This window comes from Apodemus sylvaticus, chromosome 12 (assembly GCF_947179515.1).
Source record: "Apodemus sylvaticus chromosome 12, mApoSyl1.1, whole genome shotgun sequence".
In the NCBI taxonomy this organism is placed as follows: Eukaryota; Metazoa; Chordata; class Mammalia; order Rodentia; family Muridae; genus Apodemus; species Apodemus sylvaticus.
Window position 1 is genome coordinate 80,897,203 of NC_067483.1, and position 19,585 is coordinate 80,916,787.

At 47.4% G+C, this 19,585-nt stretch overlaps 2 protein-coding genes across 3 annotated transcripts in view; both read right to left on the minus strand.

The window, feature by feature from the left end:
• Window positions 1-5,620: 5,620 nt before the first annotated feature.
• On the minus strand, window positions 5,621-7,295 carry Ackr1 (atypical chemokine receptor 1 (Duffy blood group)). The gene is made up of 2 exons (XM_052200829.1): window positions 7,144-7,295; window positions 5,621-6,683 (listed from the first exon to the last, which is right to left on the minus strand). Exons 1-2 carry the CDS (start codon window positions 7,162-7,164, stop codon window positions 5,694-5,696), a joined length of 1,011 nt encoding a protein of 336 aa, XP_052056789.1. The 5' UTR covers window positions 7,165-7,295; the 3' UTR covers window positions 5,621-5,693.
• A 3,289-nt stretch (window positions 7,296-10,584) lies between these two features.
• Window positions 10,585-19,585, minus strand: part of Cadm3 (cell adhesion molecule 3) — a 30,955-nt gene continuing 21,954 nt past the window's right edge. For both annotated transcript variants that reach the window (XM_052200419.1, XM_052200420.1), the window contains 7 exons: window positions 19,306-19,458; window positions 18,488-18,625; window positions 17,828-17,998; window positions 15,504-15,594; window positions 14,891-15,060; window positions 11,652-11,777; window positions 10,585-10,881 (listed from right to left, as the gene is read on the minus strand). In XM_052200419.1, the coding sequence (XP_052056379.1) occupies window positions 10,763-10,881; window positions 11,652-11,777; window positions 14,891-15,060; window positions 15,504-15,594; window positions 17,828-17,998; window positions 18,488-18,625; window positions 19,306-19,458 (968 nt within the window). In that variant the 3' untranslated portion in view covers window positions 10,585-10,762. The remainder of the gene's footprint in view (window positions 10,882-11,651; window positions 11,778-14,890; window positions 15,061-15,503; window positions 15,595-17,827; window positions 17,999-18,487; window positions 18,626-19,305; window positions 19,459-19,585) is intronic.

Here is a 19,585-nt window from a genome sequence, read left to right on the forward strand (position 1 = left end):
AATTTTCTTTCTGTATCCCCCAATATCTCTCATGATCGCTCGACAGGTACTTTCTATAAAGGCAGTTAATTATACCCATTATGTGCCTAAAAACATTAACCTGACCAAGTGCCTAGAACATCAGAAAGATAAATTGGCCCCAGAAAATGGAGGTCACAGAGGGCAAAAGGCTAAGGAAGAAATAGAGTGGAGAGGTAGAGAAGGGGAAAGGCTGATGGGAATGCTAAATTAATATGACTTAGTAGAGAACATTAGAAAATCTTTGCTATGTAGATGAAAATGACTTTCATGTTCCAGGAAATGTGAGTCCTTCCCTGGGCTGCGATGAAAACTGAGGATGTGGCTGGACTCTGAATCTGATTCTGAGCCAGTGGAAGACTTCATGTCCAAGAACTTCAGGGAGTGTCCCATGATTCATTTTTCTTCCCTCCTATTCCTGGCTGTCCCAAACCTCGCATTGTCCCAAAAGAACCCAAGTATAATTTCTTCATTGTATGACTCAAGAACCATGTTGAGGTCCCCTAGTTCTTTCAGCCATGAATTGGCACAGAAAAGGGATTCATAAATCCTGAAATAATTAAATAACACAAGAGAGACAACTTGCAGGACTCTGAGAAAGTTTAGTGTTTGTGTCTGACGATGATTGTTTTTGGTTTGGTTTGGTTTGGTTTTAGAGATTTCACCCCAATTATTTGTGTGCCTGTTCCTGTTCCACTTATCACCAGACAACGAACCCTCCAGTGTGTGAAGCTATGCTTTATTCTTTAAAAAAATCAACTAATTTGCTTATCAAATGTTTACTGTGGTCTAACTGGGTAACACCCAGGCCCTGTATTCCTGAAGCCCAATATATAGTAGTAGATGAAAAGGGTGGACAGGAACTGAACTGGTCGGACAATATGTGAATAACCAGGACAGTTTTGATGTAAAATTGTTGCTGCTATGGAAACAGCATCAGCTGGGTGTGGTAGCTCATGCCTGGAATCCCAACATGTCATGTCTTTTTCTTAATTTGTAACGAGAGGCACAATCATTTACCAGGGCTTTGTAGTTGTCTGTGAAGGAGAAGTGTGAGAACACAGGGTGATTAAATACTTGGGAGGCTCAGGCAGTGGTATTTCCATGAGTTCTCGCTGCTGTTGTAGAGTGCCCAAGTTTATTCCGTAGCTCACAACCAAAGGTGACTCTGGATGCAGGGGATCTTCTGTCCTTTTCTGTCTTCTGTCTGAGCACACACACACACACACACACTAAAAATAAAATAAATTAGAGAGAGAGAGAGAGAGAGAGAGAGAGAGAGAGAGAGAGAGACCCCAGGAGAATTGGTAGCGAAAACATGAGTGTGTGAGGTCAGATTTGAAGGAAGTGACATTTTCACTGAGAACGCCAAGGATGAGGAGATGTCACTCACACAAAGAACACAGGAAAGAGTTTTGGCAGAAAAATATCCAGTGTGAAGACTTGCACACAGAAGAGATTGACTATCCAGAGAATTGAAAAGCTGCCATTGGGAATAAAACTTAAAGAATAAGAGAAAGCCAAGTCCTGTGCTGAGACTCTTCAGGATGGGGCTAGCTGTAAACTACACGAACAGTATGGGAAACCCAACACAAGGCATGATAGAATAATTCTTAAAGGCAACACATACTAAGAGGCATACTCCTCCTTTGCCACACATTACTTGATTTCAGGGAGAACACAAGTTATGTGCTATTACCAAGATAAGGGAGACAAAGGATGCAGCTTGGAGCTATATGCAGTGTTTCCCCCCTAGAACCCAGAAAATTGCTTAAGAAATCTATGCAAATAATTTTCCTTAGTGGGAGAGACAAGGGGGTGAATTAAAACACTGTGAGGGATGTCTTTGGGTGTAAGCAGCTTTAGGAACGCCGTATGTGTTAAAATGCACAGAAGAAAGCATACTAGAAATCATACTAGCAAAAAAATAGGAAAAAAGAAAGGAGAAAGGATGAAGGAAAGAAGGAAAGAAAGAAAGAGAGAGAGAGAGAGAGAAAGAGAGAGAGAAAGAGAGAGAGAGAAAATTAGAGATACTCAAGAAGTATAAGGACTTGTCATATACTAAAAGAACATGGAAAGCACAATCTAAATGTAAAAGTGTCGCAAAAGATGCCCAAACTCCCACAACAGTGTGTTGTTTCCAAACCCCCAACCCAAATATCTAGGAGCTCTTTTTTGAGATCCCCTCGTCCCCCCTCATCCAATAGGTATAGAAGAGATGAAAACCAACACGAATGTTTTGCTAAACTGATTTCTTAAATTACCCCTCCACTGGCTGTGTGGTCTATACCTCGATCACCTAGGTGTCTAGAAGATGATTTGGAGACACTTGGACTTGTTAATTAACCTAAACAGTCACATTCATCTGCAAGGTGCATTATTGTTAATTAAAGCCGCGATTCTCCTCCTGCCCAGACGGCCGACTGCTGTTGTCAGAATAATTAGATAGCATAGGATGGTTTTCATGCAAATTCCTGGCAATTAGAATTGGCAATGAATTGGGTTTGAAATCCCAGTGAAGTTCTCAGTGAGAATTCCTCAGAGGTTCCAGAAGAAAGGTGTTGGGAGACAGAGAAGGAGGCTATAGGTGTGGTGGTGGATGAAAGGATTTACGAAATAGGCATTTGTTTCCTAAATCCCCGAGGGTATGGGGGCTCAGCCAGAAATAAGTGAATTATAAGCATCAATGTGATGTTCAAACTTTCCTCAAGAAAAAAAGAAAATCTCTCCCTTAATGTAAATTGAGGCTTTATGTATTCCCAAGAGCTTGTTTTCTGACTCTCATCTTTCTGAGAGGAGTCCCCACCCCCTTTGGCCAGGATGCTGAATAGCTCATACACAGCTAAAATCCCTGCCAACCCTTAGATTAAACTCTAAGGAAATAGGATTTGTATTCCTAAAGAGTTGGACTTGAATGAAAGATGCCAAGTTTCAACCCAATTTAGAGTGGTTAGTGGTATCTGTTGGGTTAAGTGGGCCTGGATAGCAGGTCCCTGAGGAAAGCTTTAAGAGTTAGCTGAAGTCAGTCAGACATGGGATGGACTACCCAGCTGCAGTATACATAATGGCAGGGAAAGGGCAGTCCCAAGGGCCCGTGCAAGGCAGCAAGGGGAGGGGGGAGGAGATAACTGTAAGCGCTCTTGTTTCCAACCCACTGTGACTTCTTATCAGCTGCTGGCTTCTGTTTCTCCCTTCCTTTGGCAAGAGATGTGATAGCTGTTAGCTATCACCAGAGGCTCTCAACCCGGTCAGAGTGAGGAGGAAGACCCCTCTGGGAGTGTGGGATCCAGACAAAATAGACAGCCCTAGTGTTAGGCCCAGTACCCCCTGAAAACTGGTAGGATCAGGGAGTCAAAACAGCTCCCTTCAATTAGGTCAGCCTCTAAATCCCTTGTATGGAAAAGAAATAAGAAAAAAAATGAAAACACCAGGACATGTTCACCATCTCTGTGGTTAGAGACCTGAACACAATTTAGACATGTAAATTATTTCCTTTTTTCCTCATTTTCTTTCTCTTCTGTTATGTTTCAGAATGTCTCCCGCGTCTCAATCGTCCCCACAGTCCCGCCTTTCAATTTATGTTGCACCAATCAGGGACTAAACCTGGTGGTTGCTAAGAGACCGGAGGAGGAAGATTTAGAGGCTTTGTCAACGCACCCACCCAGGAAAATTCCCTGATCCTTTTTGCACTCTCTAGCCTAGGATGCTTTAAGTCATTCCTGCCCCTTTCTTGTACTTTCCTCCCAGTCCTTAAACCCAGAAAGTCATGCATCGATATGTCAGGGAAAAAGACAGCAGAAAGTACCTCTGAAAGTGTGGAAAGATCATTAAGTAGATTCAGACCAGCAAGAAGTACCTGCTCAAGTTTTCCTGGGTGGGCTCGAGGTGGTTTGCAGGGACAAATTACTTTTGTGGTCTTCCCAGACAGGGTTATTTCGTTGGTAGTGAGAATGCCCCATATAAACAGGGTCTTGCTTGCTGTTCTCCTGATGGCTACCCAAGCTTTACTGGGCAGGACATGAAGAAAATTCTCCAAAGACACAACAAGCAGACAGGGAACCAGGCATGTGTAGGGGACATATTTCCTAGGATACTCAGATGTAGAAGGGGAGGAGGGAAGAGACTGGCATGGGATAAAGGCTTCCTTTGAGAGCTGGGTTTTGAAAAGGAAACTTGGGCAATTCCAGTCCAAAGATGAATTGGATCAGGGTATCTTCCTTTAAGATGCTTCACCATTAGTTTACATCATGATCTCTTCCTTCTGTACACCACACATAGAAAGGCTGGACATAAACACCATTGTGAATGAACTTACTGAATAAGGATTTCTGTCCTAACACCCTGAATAGGTGCAGCACAGAATTAAGTTAGGAAGGGACCTCTGCAAGAGTTTTGTGCACACACACGGGTATGCATACTGCAGGAACTGCAGGAACTGACTGAGATGTAAGCCCATGCAGAGACACGTTTCACTGTGTGCATGCATCTATTATAACTTGGAAATGAGTCCTAACAGATTGAGAGACAGATGTACAGAGGCACATACACACACACACACACACACACACACACACACACACATGAGGAGGGAATAGAGGTCATCATGACGAAGAATAAACCAACAAGAACACATGTATACATATGTGTATGTGCATGCACATATACAAATACACATTCACTCAAGTACACATACATTCGCACAAACACACACACAGAGAGAGAGAGAGAGAGAGAGAGAGAGAGAGAGAGGAAGCATACAGAGGAATGAAGTTCATGGTGATGAAAAACCTTCAAAAGAGCATATGTACATGCAGAGATGTGAAGGGGAGAAATGGAGCAAGGGAGGGAGGGAAAGAGGGAAGGAAGGAGGGCAGGTGGGAGGGAGAGAGAGACAGAGAGAGAGACAGACAGACAGACTGACAGACAGACAGACAGACAGACAGACAGAGACAGATAGACACACACACACAGTGAGGTGGGGGAATAGGAGGTTGTCCAGGTCATGAAGAAGAATTAACTTGCAAAAGACAGCCTCTAGGGAGCAGCGTTCTGCACTATTTTTATGCACACCCTAGACCGAGCCATAGTGAACACCACTGGCTGAGGTGGCTGGCAGCCCTAATGGGGCCTCTAACCAGCCTCCAGGACCACCCTCAGGGCGTGCACTTTCATTTGCTACAGCCGTCCTGACTCCCAAAGCAAGCCAGAGAAGACAAAGTTGTCAAGGAGCACTGCAGGGTCAGACAGGGGAGTGGGCGGGGCTATTGCTTTGTCACTCATTGCTCTTTTCCCTGCTTTGGTTTCTCTGCCCATTCCCACTTGTTTTCTGCAGTGGGTTCCCTTTTGTGTGCTCCTCAAGCCTTGTCTTCTAGTTTAGAGAGGTCATCTTCTGTCACCCTACTGTTTCTCTTCTCTAGTTCCATATGAAGACAATAATCACTTACCTCCAGAGAACATCTGTATTCCCTGGGGCTGCTCATCCATCGTTCTCTTTCTTCCAGGACAGCTCTAGGGACAGGAAAGGAGGACATACATTGCCCTCCTTTCCCTCAGTGGTCTTTCTCCTTCTCTTTAACTCCAGACAAAACAAGAAAGCACCCGCTTCATAAAAGCAGTATAGACTTTAATTTAAGTTGACATGTGAAAAAAAAAAAAAAACCAAAACAACAAACAAACTAGGACTTGCCTGCAAGGGCGTCCATTTGAGAAGCCTGTCTTGCAGGGGGGGCGAGCAAGGGAAAGCATCTACGGCTGGTCTGGTGGCAGAACAGGGCCAGGAGCAGTGGTGTAGCCACACAGTGCAGCATACTCAGAGCTTCTGCCACGTTCAGCATTGCATCAAGAACCTTCTGGGATTGACATGTATGCAAAAGAATGGTTTTGGACCTCACCAAGGCATCAAACATGAGAACCATCCCATGAGGCCACCAGAAAACGAACCAGACCCACAAGACACTAACCCAAGGGCCTGGCCCCTTGCTCCATGCTATCTTCAGCCCCTTAGCTGCTGAAAGAGTCAGTGGCAATATGGTGAAGATGGTAAAACAGATGGCATAATGCGTGTACTTCAAAGCTTCCATGTCCTTGGAGAATGGGAAGGTGCAGAAGCCATTGTAAACATCACTGGCCAGAGCAACTGGCAGCCCTAAGAGAGCAGCTGCTCCCCAAAGTCCCACACTGAGTGCCAAGGTGAGGCCAGGGACTTGACCGATATTCTTTTTGGGGTTCAGGCAGGCATAGCATCCTATCAACAGAGCCTGGGCAAAAGCAGAAGTATACCAGACCCAGTAGCCCAGGTTGCACAAGGCTGTGCTATGGGCACTGTATAAGCCTGGCGCCAGGATGGGCACTGCAATGCTGAACAGGGCACTGCCCACTACCAACTGTGTCAGAATGGGCCAGCTGGGGCAAATCTGCCAGGTGGAGAAAGGTCTGAGAATCGTGAAGAGGACGCCACCACTTGCCAGCATGCCCAGGACACTGGTGAGAATGAAGAAGGGCAGTGAAGAACTGTCAAGCAGGTTACAGGAGTAGCAGGGAGCAGCTGGTGTCAGGCTGTAGTTGTAGTCAGTCATGAATTCATAGGAGGTGTTTTCTTCATACAAATAATTCAAGCTTTCCAACGTAAATTGAGTTCCACTGTTGTCTAGTGAAAGGGTTTCCACCTACAAAGTACACCCAGAAGGAACCGTCAGGGCATCAAGCACCTCAATCAAGAGGCCGGGGTATGTGCAGGGCTAGACAGAAGGGGCACTTGGGTTTGGAGAACAGGGGGTCTTCCAGCAGGTCGTGGGTGTAGTAAGCAGAGTGAACAGTGAAGCTGAGGAGGAGCCTGAATGACCAGCGCCACAGAGAAACCCAGTCAGAGTTGTGTAGAGATTTAAGAGAGCAGATAGATGGAGGGAATGTGGGGGCCAAACCTGCTGGGACTGCCTGAAAGATGGAGAGAGAAGAAATAGGGTGGGACAGGGAAACAGGGAAGAAAGGGAAAAGATTTTTGAAACGGGGAACAAAGAAACATGGGCATAGAGATTATGAGAAAAGAAAGGTCTAAAATCCCAAGAAGAAAGTAGAAGGATCAGTGGGGCAGAGGCCAGGGCCGTGGAACATGATCCCCACACTCACCGGGTACAGACAGTTCCCCATGGCACTGCAGGCTCAGGGCAGCGGAGTACAGGGCCTGGACTCTGTCAACAGCTGTGGCTCCAAGATAAAGTGCCCAGGGCTAATGAATTCTCTCGGGTTCTAGGCAGAGCCAGGGTGTGTGTGTGTGGGTGGTGTGTGTGTGTTCAGGATCACACTCAGGAAACCCAGCCTCATACCCAGAGCCTTCTTAAACCTTGGGCTAGTGTAGGGCACTGTCCTGGGGCTTCCTGTTTTGAAGCTGAATTTGGCTGGTCAGAATGACCTCAGGAAAAGAACATGGTGAGGTCTACAAAGGGGGAATTTTCCCAAAGGTGGCAAGGAAGAAACCAAGAATCTTTCCAGCAAGGGAAGGATGAGGGGTCAGGGGTGACTTGTAAAGCAGAGATAAGAGACCTGCAGGGAAGTTGGAGTGACCGGGCATCTGATGATGCTTTCTGTTCTCTGTTCCTTTGAATGAGATCCAAGAAAAGTGTTCAGAAGTTCCCGTTTGGGGGAAGGCGTGCTACTGGTATTTGGGGTCGGCTCTACTCAGACAGAGTAGGCATTTAGTTGGAGGCAGGATGACTGGAGAAAGGCACACATTTATCTGTGTGTCTGCATTGGGTATCAATGTGACCCCATCTGAGTGCTGGGTGCTGGGTGGTGCCTGGGTGTGGGCATCGCTATCTAGAGGTATGGGCGCTTCAGTGTAAGACTAGAGACCTGTCAAGGCTCTGTAAAGACTCTCCTTCAGGGATCAATTGGGCCTTCGCTTTCCCACCTATGGACTCAATGAGTACATCTCTCACACCAAGCAGAACACATGGTCTGACACATCAAAATAGGCTCTGTGGGACCACGGGATAGCATACTTTAATGTGAGACCGTAGCCCACTGGGTAATCTCTATTCATATTCTGTTGTGAGACGTACAGACTGTGAGAATGCTTCATTGGCTTGGCACCTCCGCACTAAATAGGGTTTCAGATGGGAGGTAGAATTGTTATTTCTCCGGCCAGGAGAAATACAGGATGCATGGTCAGTGGATGGGTTCCCATCAACCCCCTCAGATTGAGGTGTAGAAGGATGCGTACCCAGGTCGAATTTCAGGTGTATCAGGAAGGAACTAGAAAAAGAGAGTTTGGCAAAAACTGGCGAAGCTCCCTTGTTCCTGGATGGTGTGGCTCAGACATTGACCTCCATCCTGGTGGCAGCCAACATTGCGGGACAGAGGGTGACAGGGTAGCAATCGGATGGCATGCTTTAAATGCAAATATTCTCTGGAAAGCAAGTGACTCAGACACTCCGACCCTTGTTTCCACATACGGATGCTCCACAGAGTGGCATGGCGAGGATGCAGTATCCTTTGAGCGCCAGGTGCTGGGGATATGAGGACAGCCCTTAGATACATGCAGCCCAGTCAGCAGTGACAGTAGCAGAAAGGAGGCAGCCTGACCACATGGATAATCCAGATATATTGAGGGTGGTCCCTCTGAGATTAGCACAGGAGAGTTAGAAAGATTATAAAGATACACGATCCCCTCGCTGCTCCCTTTCCCCACCCCCCACCCCCGCCCACAGACAGACACACACAGCACAACAGCCCCTCTCCCCCCGCCCCGCCCTCCTGGTACAAATATGGCTTCTGTGTAATATGGACAGAGTGGTTCAGCTCGAAGAGGAGAAGTCGTTTTCCCCAAAGCGGGTGCTGGGAGACGAGGAGCCCGGACAGGAGCCCATCCCTGGGACCCAGAGCTCCCTTGCTGCTATACAAGAGGAGAAGCCCTGGCTTAAGCGAGGGGGCTACCTGGGGTGCCCAGGTTCCTAACCAGGGGCTGGAAGATTTACGAAGGTATTACCTGAACTGAAGGAGTGGGCAGGCCTGCTGGATTGCAGCTGCCCCATTTTGCACACCTGTTGTCAGAGCAGGGAGGACATACTGGAGGAGGAAAGGGGGGGGGGTGATGCCAAGAGCATCCGGGGTCTAAGGGACAAGGCAGCCAGGATGAAGAAGGTGAGCAAACACCTCTCCACAGCAACCAGCTTAGTCATAAGAAGGAAGACGGTAAACCAAAAGCTGATATGGGTACCCAGTTCTCTAGTCACTGGGTACAGAAGATGGGAATCCAGGGTCAGTGCCAGGGAGAGGGGTGCATAGCAGAGACTGTGGCCCTGGTTCCATGGTTCCAAGATGGGAGGTCCAGGGAAAGGTGGCGAATGCGTGGTGTTTCAGAGAGGGACAAAATGCACAGTCCGGTAAACCACCTCCTGGGACTCCTCTCTCTCACATAGGCATCGAGAGTGGTCTGGAATTGGCTCAGATGGAGCAGCCCCCTAGATGAGGCACAAACCTGACTACAAACCGTCCACTCCCACAGCCCGCCTTGTGTGTCCCATGCCCTGCCCACCCACCCGAGACCCCTGGTCCTTCTCAATCCCTTTTCTTCTTGTTCACACAAACACACATGTACACACATCCATGCATACTTACACACACAAACACGTACACATCCACGTACACACACGCACACACGCACATGTACAGAGTTCACATTATTCCCTCGGTTTGGGCAGGAAACAGCTCACTGCAGTGAAGCTCCTTTAGTAATTTTGTTGTCATGTCTGCCTGGCTGCTGAGGGGGGAGGATCCGAGGGCTGGCACGGGGGAACAGGAGAGGGCACGGGGTGACACAGGGTGGAGGGGTAGTTGCTGAGCAATGCCATAAGAGGAGCGGTTGCCGTGCAACAGCCCAGGGGCTTGGGTAAGAGTGAGGGGCCCCTCCGAGCTGGGGCAGCAGACGTTGTTCAGGTCCACAGCTGCCTCTTCCACAGCTGCGGGAGCTGGGAAAGAAAACTGAACTCTACTGTCCTCCAAGAGCAGATTCTGTTAAAAAAGAGCCTCGCTTCACTCGTCGTGTGGGGGCAATGGGTGAACAGGGCCGTTTTCCACCACCCTCTCTGGAAATCTACTCTCTCTGGGAGGAACGTGTTGAAGCCCTGGATCCCTGTGTGGCTGCACGCTATCTCCAGATCACATCTTGAACACTCTCCTTCTCATCTCTTTCTTATGTAATGGAAGAGAGGTTGTCAGTGTGACACCCGTGTGTCTCCCTGTCTGGAGTGCGCGGGACTCGCAGAGGAAGAGCCCCTGCTTCCATTCCCAGGTACCTTGAGGCTACATCTGCTGTGAAAATGGAAGGAGGGTGTTAAGCCCCCCACCCGCAAACCAACCCAGCTCCTCCTTAATTTCTCGTCCCTCCAACTTCCTCCTCTGAACATTGCAGATTCCTTGTTCTTCTTACCCCCCATGGCCCCTGCCTCTCCAGCCTTGGAGACTGATTTGATTTGGGATTGTTACAAAAATAATAATAACCCAAACGCAGAGAAGCCACAAAAGGGGCTGAGGGCCACCCACCCCCTCCCACCCGCCCTCCTCCCCCCCCATTCCAAACCGAGTACAAAACCGCACCCAAAGCAGACATTCTGTACAGGGGGCTGGGTGGGCTGGGGAGCAAGCGGGAGGGGCGGCCCTGGGGTCGCTCTGTACAAGTCCAGGTTGGTGACAGCCCAGCAGTCCCCATGGGGCCCCTGGGTGGGGCGCAGGAGGTGTGTGGGTGCCCCTAGATGAAATATTCCTTCTTGTCATCCCCGCCTGACTGCCCGCCTTCTGCGTTGATGATGGCCGTATCCGCATCTGGGGCGTCGTCGGAGCCCTTCGCTTCGTGTGTCAGGTAGGTTCCTGTGTGAAGACAGAGGCTTCTCTTTTCAGAAGCTTCTCAGCCTCTGAAGTCCACCCTGCCCACTTTCCTCCGCGCCCACTCACACATTGCTCATCTTTCTCTTGCCTGGAGCTTTTTCCACCCCACCTTTTCTAATTTGCATTTTGTTGCCAACATCCCTCACCTGACCACACCCCCATGAATAATGAATCCTCCTTTTAACTAAAAATCTCATCTATAATGTAGGCAAGGGGTGAAGTATGTGCATGTGTGCATGCATGTGTGCGTGTGCATGCGCGTGCGCGTGCATGTGTGTGTGTGTGTGTGTGTGTGTGTGTGTGCAGGAGGCATGACCTGTCTACGCAGCTAGGCTGGAAGCAGTAACAGAGTAAGAAGAAAAGTAAAAGAAAGAGAAAAGGGAAGCCGTGGGAGAAGATATGAGTAAAGAGACTGAAGAAGGGCAAAGAAGCTAAACAGGCAGAAAAGAAGACAAGGGTGAGAAGGAAGGGGCTCGAGCCTGACTCGCAGGACCTGAAGGCAGAGCAGCAGCAGCTGCTTGAGTGGGTAGGTTGATTGGACTTGGATGGCTCCCAAGTGATCCTGCTTGACTGTGGGGCTGCTGTCACTCAGTGATCACAGCAGTGGCATTGCAGGGGTTGGCTCTATCTCTTTTTTCAGACACCCCAAGGGTCTGAATGAGTTTACAGGGCCATTTCTGGAGCCCTTTTACTGTCTGTCCCCCTCGCTAACTGATCTCCCCGCCTACCCAAGTCCTCCCGACGCCTCTGACCTTTGTGGCGGATCAGATAGTGTCCAAGGAAAATGAGCAGAATGAGCAGCAGGAAGACAATGAAAGCCACGATCCCTCCAATGATGGCGTGGTAGGTACTGGAGGATGAGGGCACCGGGCTGGGGTCTGCAGGGAGGACAGGCAGTTAGTACCTGGGAGCACGTTTAACTCAAATGTTAATCCGGCCTGGGGCAATCTCACAGGAGGAAACTGACACCAACATCAAGAGAAACCAGGAGCTGTATGCCAGCACAAGGAACATGCCCAAGTTAGTGTCCAAGTGCTGATAGTACAGTAATTGTTAAAGAAAATAAGTGTGTTCTCCAGGCAATAAACAAACCAGTTCTCACTGGACCATCCAAGTTGCTTTCTTAGCAAAGTTTGACCTTAATCAGAGATCACTACTCTAATGCCTGTGACCAATATCAAAGTTCTTCTCTTCCTCCTTCTTTTCTAACACACACACACACACACACACACACACACACACACACACACACCTGTGATCTCCTATTCCATGACTATCCCCACATCTTCTCACACCCTGTATGGTATTGTGCACTAGTCCCTTTAGAGGATTTGAGGAAGAAACAGTGAAAGTTGATAGATCCAAGAATTAAGTAGTTGGATAGCACATTGCTACTGTGTCTCCCTGCTAAAGACTTGTAAATTTCCCTAGAGAGCAATGCTATAATCTGATATGGGTTAGGAAAGCATCTCCCTTCCTAGGATGAACTCAGGACCTCAATCTCTACCCCAACATCCTTTTCCCAGCCTGGGATGTGACCTGCACAACTGCCTTACCACACAGCATTTGACATCTCTGCTCCCAGGATTTTCATCCTTGGGGTCATTAGCTTCCCAGACTCTCTTGAACATATCTTGGTTTTTGTTTGTTTGTTTGTTTGTTTGATTGCTTGGTTTTTCAAGACAGGTTTTCTCTGTGTAGCCCTAGCTGTCCTGGATCTCACTCTGTAGACCAGGCTGGCCTCAAACACAGAAATCTGTCTGCCTCTGCCTCCCAAGTGCTGGGATTAAAGCCGTGCGTCACCACTACCCAGCATCTTGTTTTATTCTTCAGTAATTCCTTTACTTCAGCAAGGAAGATTAGTGATCCAGCAAAATCCAATCTTCTGACCCTTCCAAGGAAGGAGACCTAGGATTTCCTCTATAGTTTGACATCCTCTAAAGGTTTGTGCACAGGGCATGATTGGATTTCTCCCATGATTACTGATGTTCCTTTCATTAGATATACAAAAGACACCATCCACTATAGTGGGAGTTGATCTCACAGGACAATGTGGACCAAAGGTGTCAATAAAAGCCCCAATCTTTGTCAGAGACCCAAATATCTAAGGACAAGTGCACAAACCCAGAGAAGTTGCGATATCGCTACAGTTACACGAGCCACAACTATACCTCACCCACCCAAGGGAGAACTCCTGTCGTTCCATGGGCCCAGCTTGCTTCTTTCAGCCTCATTGGCTCCTGTCCTTTTCTCTTCCCCACCTTATGTTTCCTCAGGCTTGGCTGGGCCAGATTTTTGGGTCCCTGCCTTTCTATGCCTTACTTGAAAGGAAAACATTTGTGCTTTGGTTGCTTTATGTTCTGCTTGGGAGGGTGGCAGTGTGTGGCCCAGGTGTCCCATGGCGAGGCAGGTGTGATGACATGATGAGTGAAGAAACAGGAGATGTAGTCCACTGTGAAAATCAATCCTGGATATTTACTCTGGAAGCTATGGAAGCAAACACAGTCTTCCCCTGTCAAAATGACCTCTGGGATTGGCAATCACTAGCCCCTGTCTCCGGGTATAAGGACCTTTCCTTTTTACACATTTTTTTTTTCATGAGAGATTCCTGAAGATGTTGCAGTAACTCCTGCCACCAGCAGGCGTCAGCACTGGCAGCAAATTGTCAACCTAGTCACCCTTAGCTTTTTAGCCCAGGATAGGATCAAAAAGATACCATCTGAGGCCAAACAAGGCTATCCATGGGACTTGCATGAGGGAGTTCTGGGAAGAAAGCAAGGGCTGATATTGGGGTGTAAATAAATAAATTTAATTTAAAAAGAGAAGACACCAATCGCAGGGTATGTAAACTTTCATTCAAGGCCATTTCCCATCAGAAACGATCTGGAGATATCTGAGGGTCTGAGCCTCGATCCCAGAGCCTTGTCATAGCAATTGGAATCTTGCACTAGTCCTGCTGCTGTGTTGAGGAATTTCCACGAGCTGAGAGGTTGTCTCTAGAGTCATAATCATCATTGTATATACTTTGATCCCAAGCACTTGTGCTTTGGGCGTCTTTCTCATCCCTGAGATTCTGGGTGTTGGACACGCCACTCCCTGCCTTACAGGCATTTATGATGAATAGACACCCTGAATTTTCTTCAGGGTCTGAAGATATTCATCTTTGAACATCTCTTTTGTGTTTGCATGGTATGCACATGTGTATAAATGTGTGTGTGTGTGTGTGTACTAATTAATATCCATGCATACCCATGCATGTACATGCAATAACTGTACTGGAATGCCGTCTACCCAATTATTGGACAGGATAATCTCTCATTAGCTGAGAGATCACCAAGTAGGCTAGGTTGTCTCTGCCTCCCTAACACTGAAATTACAAATGTGAGTTATCACGCCTAGTTTTTTTTTTTTTTTTTTTTTTTTTTTTTTTTACTGCAGCTGGCAAATACTGATGAGCCTAACTTTCTAGGTGTCTTTCTAGGTGTCTGGTGGCTTCCAGTTTTTGAGAGGAATTTCGGTAAAAAGCAATTCCCTGTCCCTTTGGGAGAAGTAGCATTAGAGAAGCGATTCCATCTCTTAGCATAGTGCACGCTTGTTTCTTTTTCTTCTTGGCCAAACTACAATGTACACAGGGTCCTGAGGAAAGAGTCTGGAGGCAGCAGCTTGCACAGCTTATCTAGTCTTAGGAGGAAGGAAGAACTCATCACATGCTCTCAAGAGGGGCCCGTAGATGAGGTTGATAGTCTCCCCATCAAATGATAAAGATGTTTCCAGAGGAGCTACTGCCTATAGAGAGAGAGACAGTGGAAGCTCATCGTTTTGTTGACTGAACATTGCTACGCACTCCTTGGGCCTACGCACCATGCTTTCCAATAGTGGATATTTTCCATCCATCCAACTACCATACAGAGTTGACGTTTGCCATCAGGAGAACAAGAAATGACCAGAGAAGATGTTGGGGGAGGGGTGGAGAGAAGCCAAGGACACTCACCATTGACATTGAGGGTGAAGTAGGCTGTATAGCTGCCCATGTTGCTTGTGGCTGTGCAGCCATAGGTGCCACTGTCACTCTTGTTCAAAAAGGGGAAGATGAGAGCGCTCTCTTGGGTCATCTTGAGGGGTGGCTCGCTGCCTTCCTTTACCCACACATACTGCTGGGGACTGTTGAGATAGAAAGGTGAGAGATGGTCAGCATGGCCTTGACCGGAGGGCTAGAGGAATTAAAAACGAACTAGTATCAGGGAAATCAGAAGCTGCACAATGATGCGAAACTGCATTGAAGATGCTCTATGGGCCAGAGAGTGGGCATAGGTGCTGGTGTGGGGTATCAGTCTTGGGTGCCATTGGGAGAAGGTAGAGATGTTTTGATCCCTCTTTCTGTAATGTTGTTCCTTAGGGGACCCAAAGGAACTGAGCTAGGGAAGTGTTCTGACCTCACTGTTGTTGTTTTGCAGTGGAAATAAAGCAGAAGTGAGGCTGTGCAGTTAGGGAAGTAGGAGGTATGTCTTGACGGGTATCGGGGGTCTGTGGGGAGAAGATATGTAGTGAGGATGGTTATCTGAGAAGGTGGAGGGGTATCAGAGACCGAAGACTTTTCTTCTTACACTGGATTGCCACGCCCCTCACAATGTAACAACAGCTTCTGGCCTTCACGAGGATGAGCCGGTTCTGGCCTTATCATGGCTGTTGGTGTGTCTGTGGAGAAGTACATGACGTCAGCACAAAACTCCCCACTCTGCATAGGAGACCCTTAAAGCCTTGGACTCACCTAGTTACATGCTATAGACTATCTCCCGCCCCCAAAGTCTCTGAAGCTTGAAAGGCTATGAACAAGACCTTCTTCCTCCTGGATCTTGGAAATTGTGACCGCCATGGACTGTGAGAGCAACTCATCCTCTGAGTGATGGCATTCCAGCAAGGCTGCCCTTGGTGGGACCTGTAGGATGTCTTACAGAGCCGAGGAGAAGCCATGATTTATTCATGCCTAGCAAGACTTCCTGGCACATAGACAGGCCCTAATACGTGCTTTTAAATGAACAAAGAAAGGGAACTTGAGGCTGACCGAGTTCACAACCTCTCAGTTTCATCTACTCTGTGAGGGAGCTTTGGAGTGAAAGCAATGCTTGAACACAAAACATCCCTTTGAAAGGTCAGTCCAAACATGGAACGGGAGCACAGAAACAGTGAGGAGTGGCGGTCATATTTTGGCAGAGGAAAAAAAAAAAGCCTGACACAATATAGATGGATCTGTGTGGGAATAATGACATCTGTCATTGATGCCAAAAGGCTGCTTTGGAGACTGGGTCCAGATGGTGGCTTAGAACAATGTGACCAGATGCTGGTTTGTAACCACAGATAAAGAGGCTGTACTTTCCCTAAGGACAGAGCCAACCTTAACAAGCAGTTTATGAACAAGCTTCAGTTAAATCATACAGGGCAAAGAGTACCAGGAAAGGTGAGAGAGTGGGTTTTCTAGGACTTCACAGCTAAAGAGACCTCTAGCGTAGAAGCTGGAATGTAGCATTTGTTAGCTGGCTGCTGATCAAAGGCCAAAGGGGACCCTGGAGAGTAATAGCCAGGTGGTCTGGTATCTAAGAGGGGACGCTTGGAACTCCAATAGCATAAAGTACTCCTCAGATATGGCTAGGGAACCAGGACTCAAGGAAACTGCCCAAGGTCTGGTGCCTCACACATGAAACTAATAAATACAGAAACTTTACAATAATTTAGACCTCGAAAATTTGTAGGATTCGTCCTAGTAGTCCGTTTATTCTCAGTATAGTTCATAGTGTAAGCCAGATTCACAGAGAGATCAAATGCTTTGGTCAAAGTACATACAGCTACTATGTGTCAGTCCTGGCTAAAACAGCACCCTGTCAATTGATTGTCATTCAAATGGACCATATAGTGCTATTCAAAATTGACTTGTGCTTAAGTTTGAATAAAGGGTCTAACTACCGATCAAATGGTCCTGAAGTTAGGAAATTAATCAGCTTGTGTCTTCCATAAGGAGATTAAAAGCTCTAGCTTTTTTTTTAAATCCCCCAATCCTTTTGGTAAACTAGGAAAAGAAAGACATGTTGTCTATGCCTCCGTGCTCAGCTTCCACACTTCAATTATACCCTTGCCTTTCCGGACATGAAAGTTCCTTTGAAAAGGTTTCCAGATTTCCTCAGATGAGAAATTCTTGAATATTCCAACTTCTTCAGATATTCCCTACTAGTACCAAAAGCAGAGCTCATGAAGAGGACTGAAAAGTGTGGAGAAAGGATGTAGCTACAATCCTAACTAACAGCTGGCCATGTTCAATCAGAATCCCAAATGGAAGATCAGAACTGGAGCATGTAGGGAAACGACTGGGAGGTAAAAGTCCACAGAATGTTTCAGCATCGGAGAGAGGGTTAGGCTCTGCTTCCACACACACCTCTGGATACCACGGACTGTTAGAGTGTGAAGAAGCCATAATGACAGCCATGCCCACCTCAATCATTTAACGAACAGACAACCAAGACCAGTTGGGGAGAGCTGTTGTCAGACTAGATCCCAAGACTTTGGGTTGGCCATATTTACCACTTGTAGTTTACAGTCTAGTGCTACATTCACCAGTGCAGCCAAAGGGCTGGTAAACTTTGCCCCATGAGCCAAATCTTGCCAGCTGCAAGCTTTTTGTAAATAAAGTTTTATTGGAATGGAGCCCAACTCATTTGTTTACCCTTTGTCTGTGGCTGCTCTCCGGCAGCATAAGCAGACGTGGAGACAAAGGCCTCAGCTCACCCAGCCATCAGTGTTTACTGAAGGGCTTCCCTTGTGAAGCCTTGCTTGCTGCCTCATCTGTGCGTGTGGCTTCCTGTGCAGTCAGCAGCGCCTGTTCTTTCCCTCACTGCCTACCTCACACCTGGTCCTTCTCAGCCCAAAGCCCGTGACATACATAACACTTCAATGCGCTGAGAGGTGGATCTGTCAGCTCCCTTCAGAGATTCGTGGTTCACAGAGCACACGATGTTTGCTCCATCATCCTCCCGGGTAACCTGGAATGACACTGAGCTGCTCACAGTGAAGGTTTTCCCGTTGGGATCCTCCTGGATTCGTGTTTGGTCCCCTGGAATGCAGAAATAGACGGATAGAAACACACACAAACACACACACACACACACACACAAACACACACACACACACTCATGCACACACACAATATACTTTATGTATATGCAGACTGTATCTTCACATATATTGTTTGGGCCCTTCAGAATCTGAGTCTTTCTAGGACAAACTTAGAAAATGCTTGAAATGGATATGAATGTATAAAGAGAATCTAAGACACACACACACACACACACACACACACACACACACACACACGCACACGCACACGCACACGCGCACACAGAGAGAGAGAGGACCACAGTGTGTCTGCCATTCATTTTCTTCATCTCCACTATTTCTTATATGTCATACACACACACATACACACACACACACACACACACACACTAATATATATATATATATACACACACACACACACACAATCAGCTTCCCCCTCCTGGAACCACCTCATCCCTGTAACTCCAGAGCAGGAACTACTCACCATGGAGTTCCTGGTCACCTTTCCTCCAGGTGAGCTGGGCTGCAGGTTTGCTCCCAGAAGACTGACAATTTAGAGTGGCTGTCTCCTTTTCCCGCAACGGTGACTTATAACCAGTGATTATGGGTTTCTGTGGGATTCCTGCCGTGCGTAGGGGATGGTCGGAATAGGAAGGAGAGGCACCATGAAGTCACAGTTCAAGCTCTCTCTGTTGATATGTCCTCCACATGGGTCAGGACATCTGAGCTCTACTTTGGTAGCAAGATGGATAGAAGCATAAAGTGTCAACATTCCTGTTGACTTCCTAAGGACAAGTCTTCCTTAGGAAGACTAAAGGGAGAAAATGTCGTAGTGTAGGGGGAGTGGAGGGGGCCACACCTGAAGGATGATAGTGACTGAGCAGCCCAGGGTGCAGCTCGGGGGCCCTGCAGATAATGACTCAAGAGAGTAGGAATGGAAATTAGAGTACAGGATGAAGATAACTGTATTTTCAAACAACTAAAGAATCTTCTTGGAGACTAGAATTAGACATTGAATATAGATCTTGTGTTTCCCCATACAATTTTCGGAGTGAAGTGGAATGATCATTCTTTGCTATAAAGTACAAACTCTGTGCTTAAAAAGTGAGAGACTTGTTCCAAATCATACAGTAAGTTCAGTGGATCAGAGCTCTGTTTCCCTCCTATTTAAAGGGAAATGTTCAGGACTTTCCTGATATTATTTGAGGCTTGCCTGGCTCTGGGAAGCTTTGGGAACTGACTGAGGGAGGTTTGTTTGCGAAGCAGCATGCTGTGGAGACGCAGGGTGTTTGGGAGCCTCACCTAGCACAGTGACGAGGGACTTGGCGGTTCGCACAGGCATAGTGAAGATGGAGCATGTGTACTCGCCCTCGTCTGCCAGTGCCACGTTGCTGATGCTGATGCTGAGCTCGTGGGGAGTGGAGCTAACCAGCTGAATCCGATTATCTCGAAGGGCTGGGGAAATCAGGAGAAATGAGAGTCAGGACTCTACCAGTACCTTGCATGTTTACCTTCTATTCCTGGGCCAATATCATTGAGGGGAAGGGTTGAGCAGAGTGGGGGTGGAGACCAAAACCAAAGC

Bases quoted from the DNA above. Each gene is read 5' to 3' on its own strand.
- Ackr1 (XM_052200829.1), bottom strand. From the start codon at position 7,164: ATGGGGAACTGTCTGTACCCG. The intron at 6,684-7,143 runs GTGAGTGTGGGG...TGTACTTTGTAG, and splicing joins TGGGGAACTGTCTGTACCCG to GTGGAAACCCTTTCACTAGA.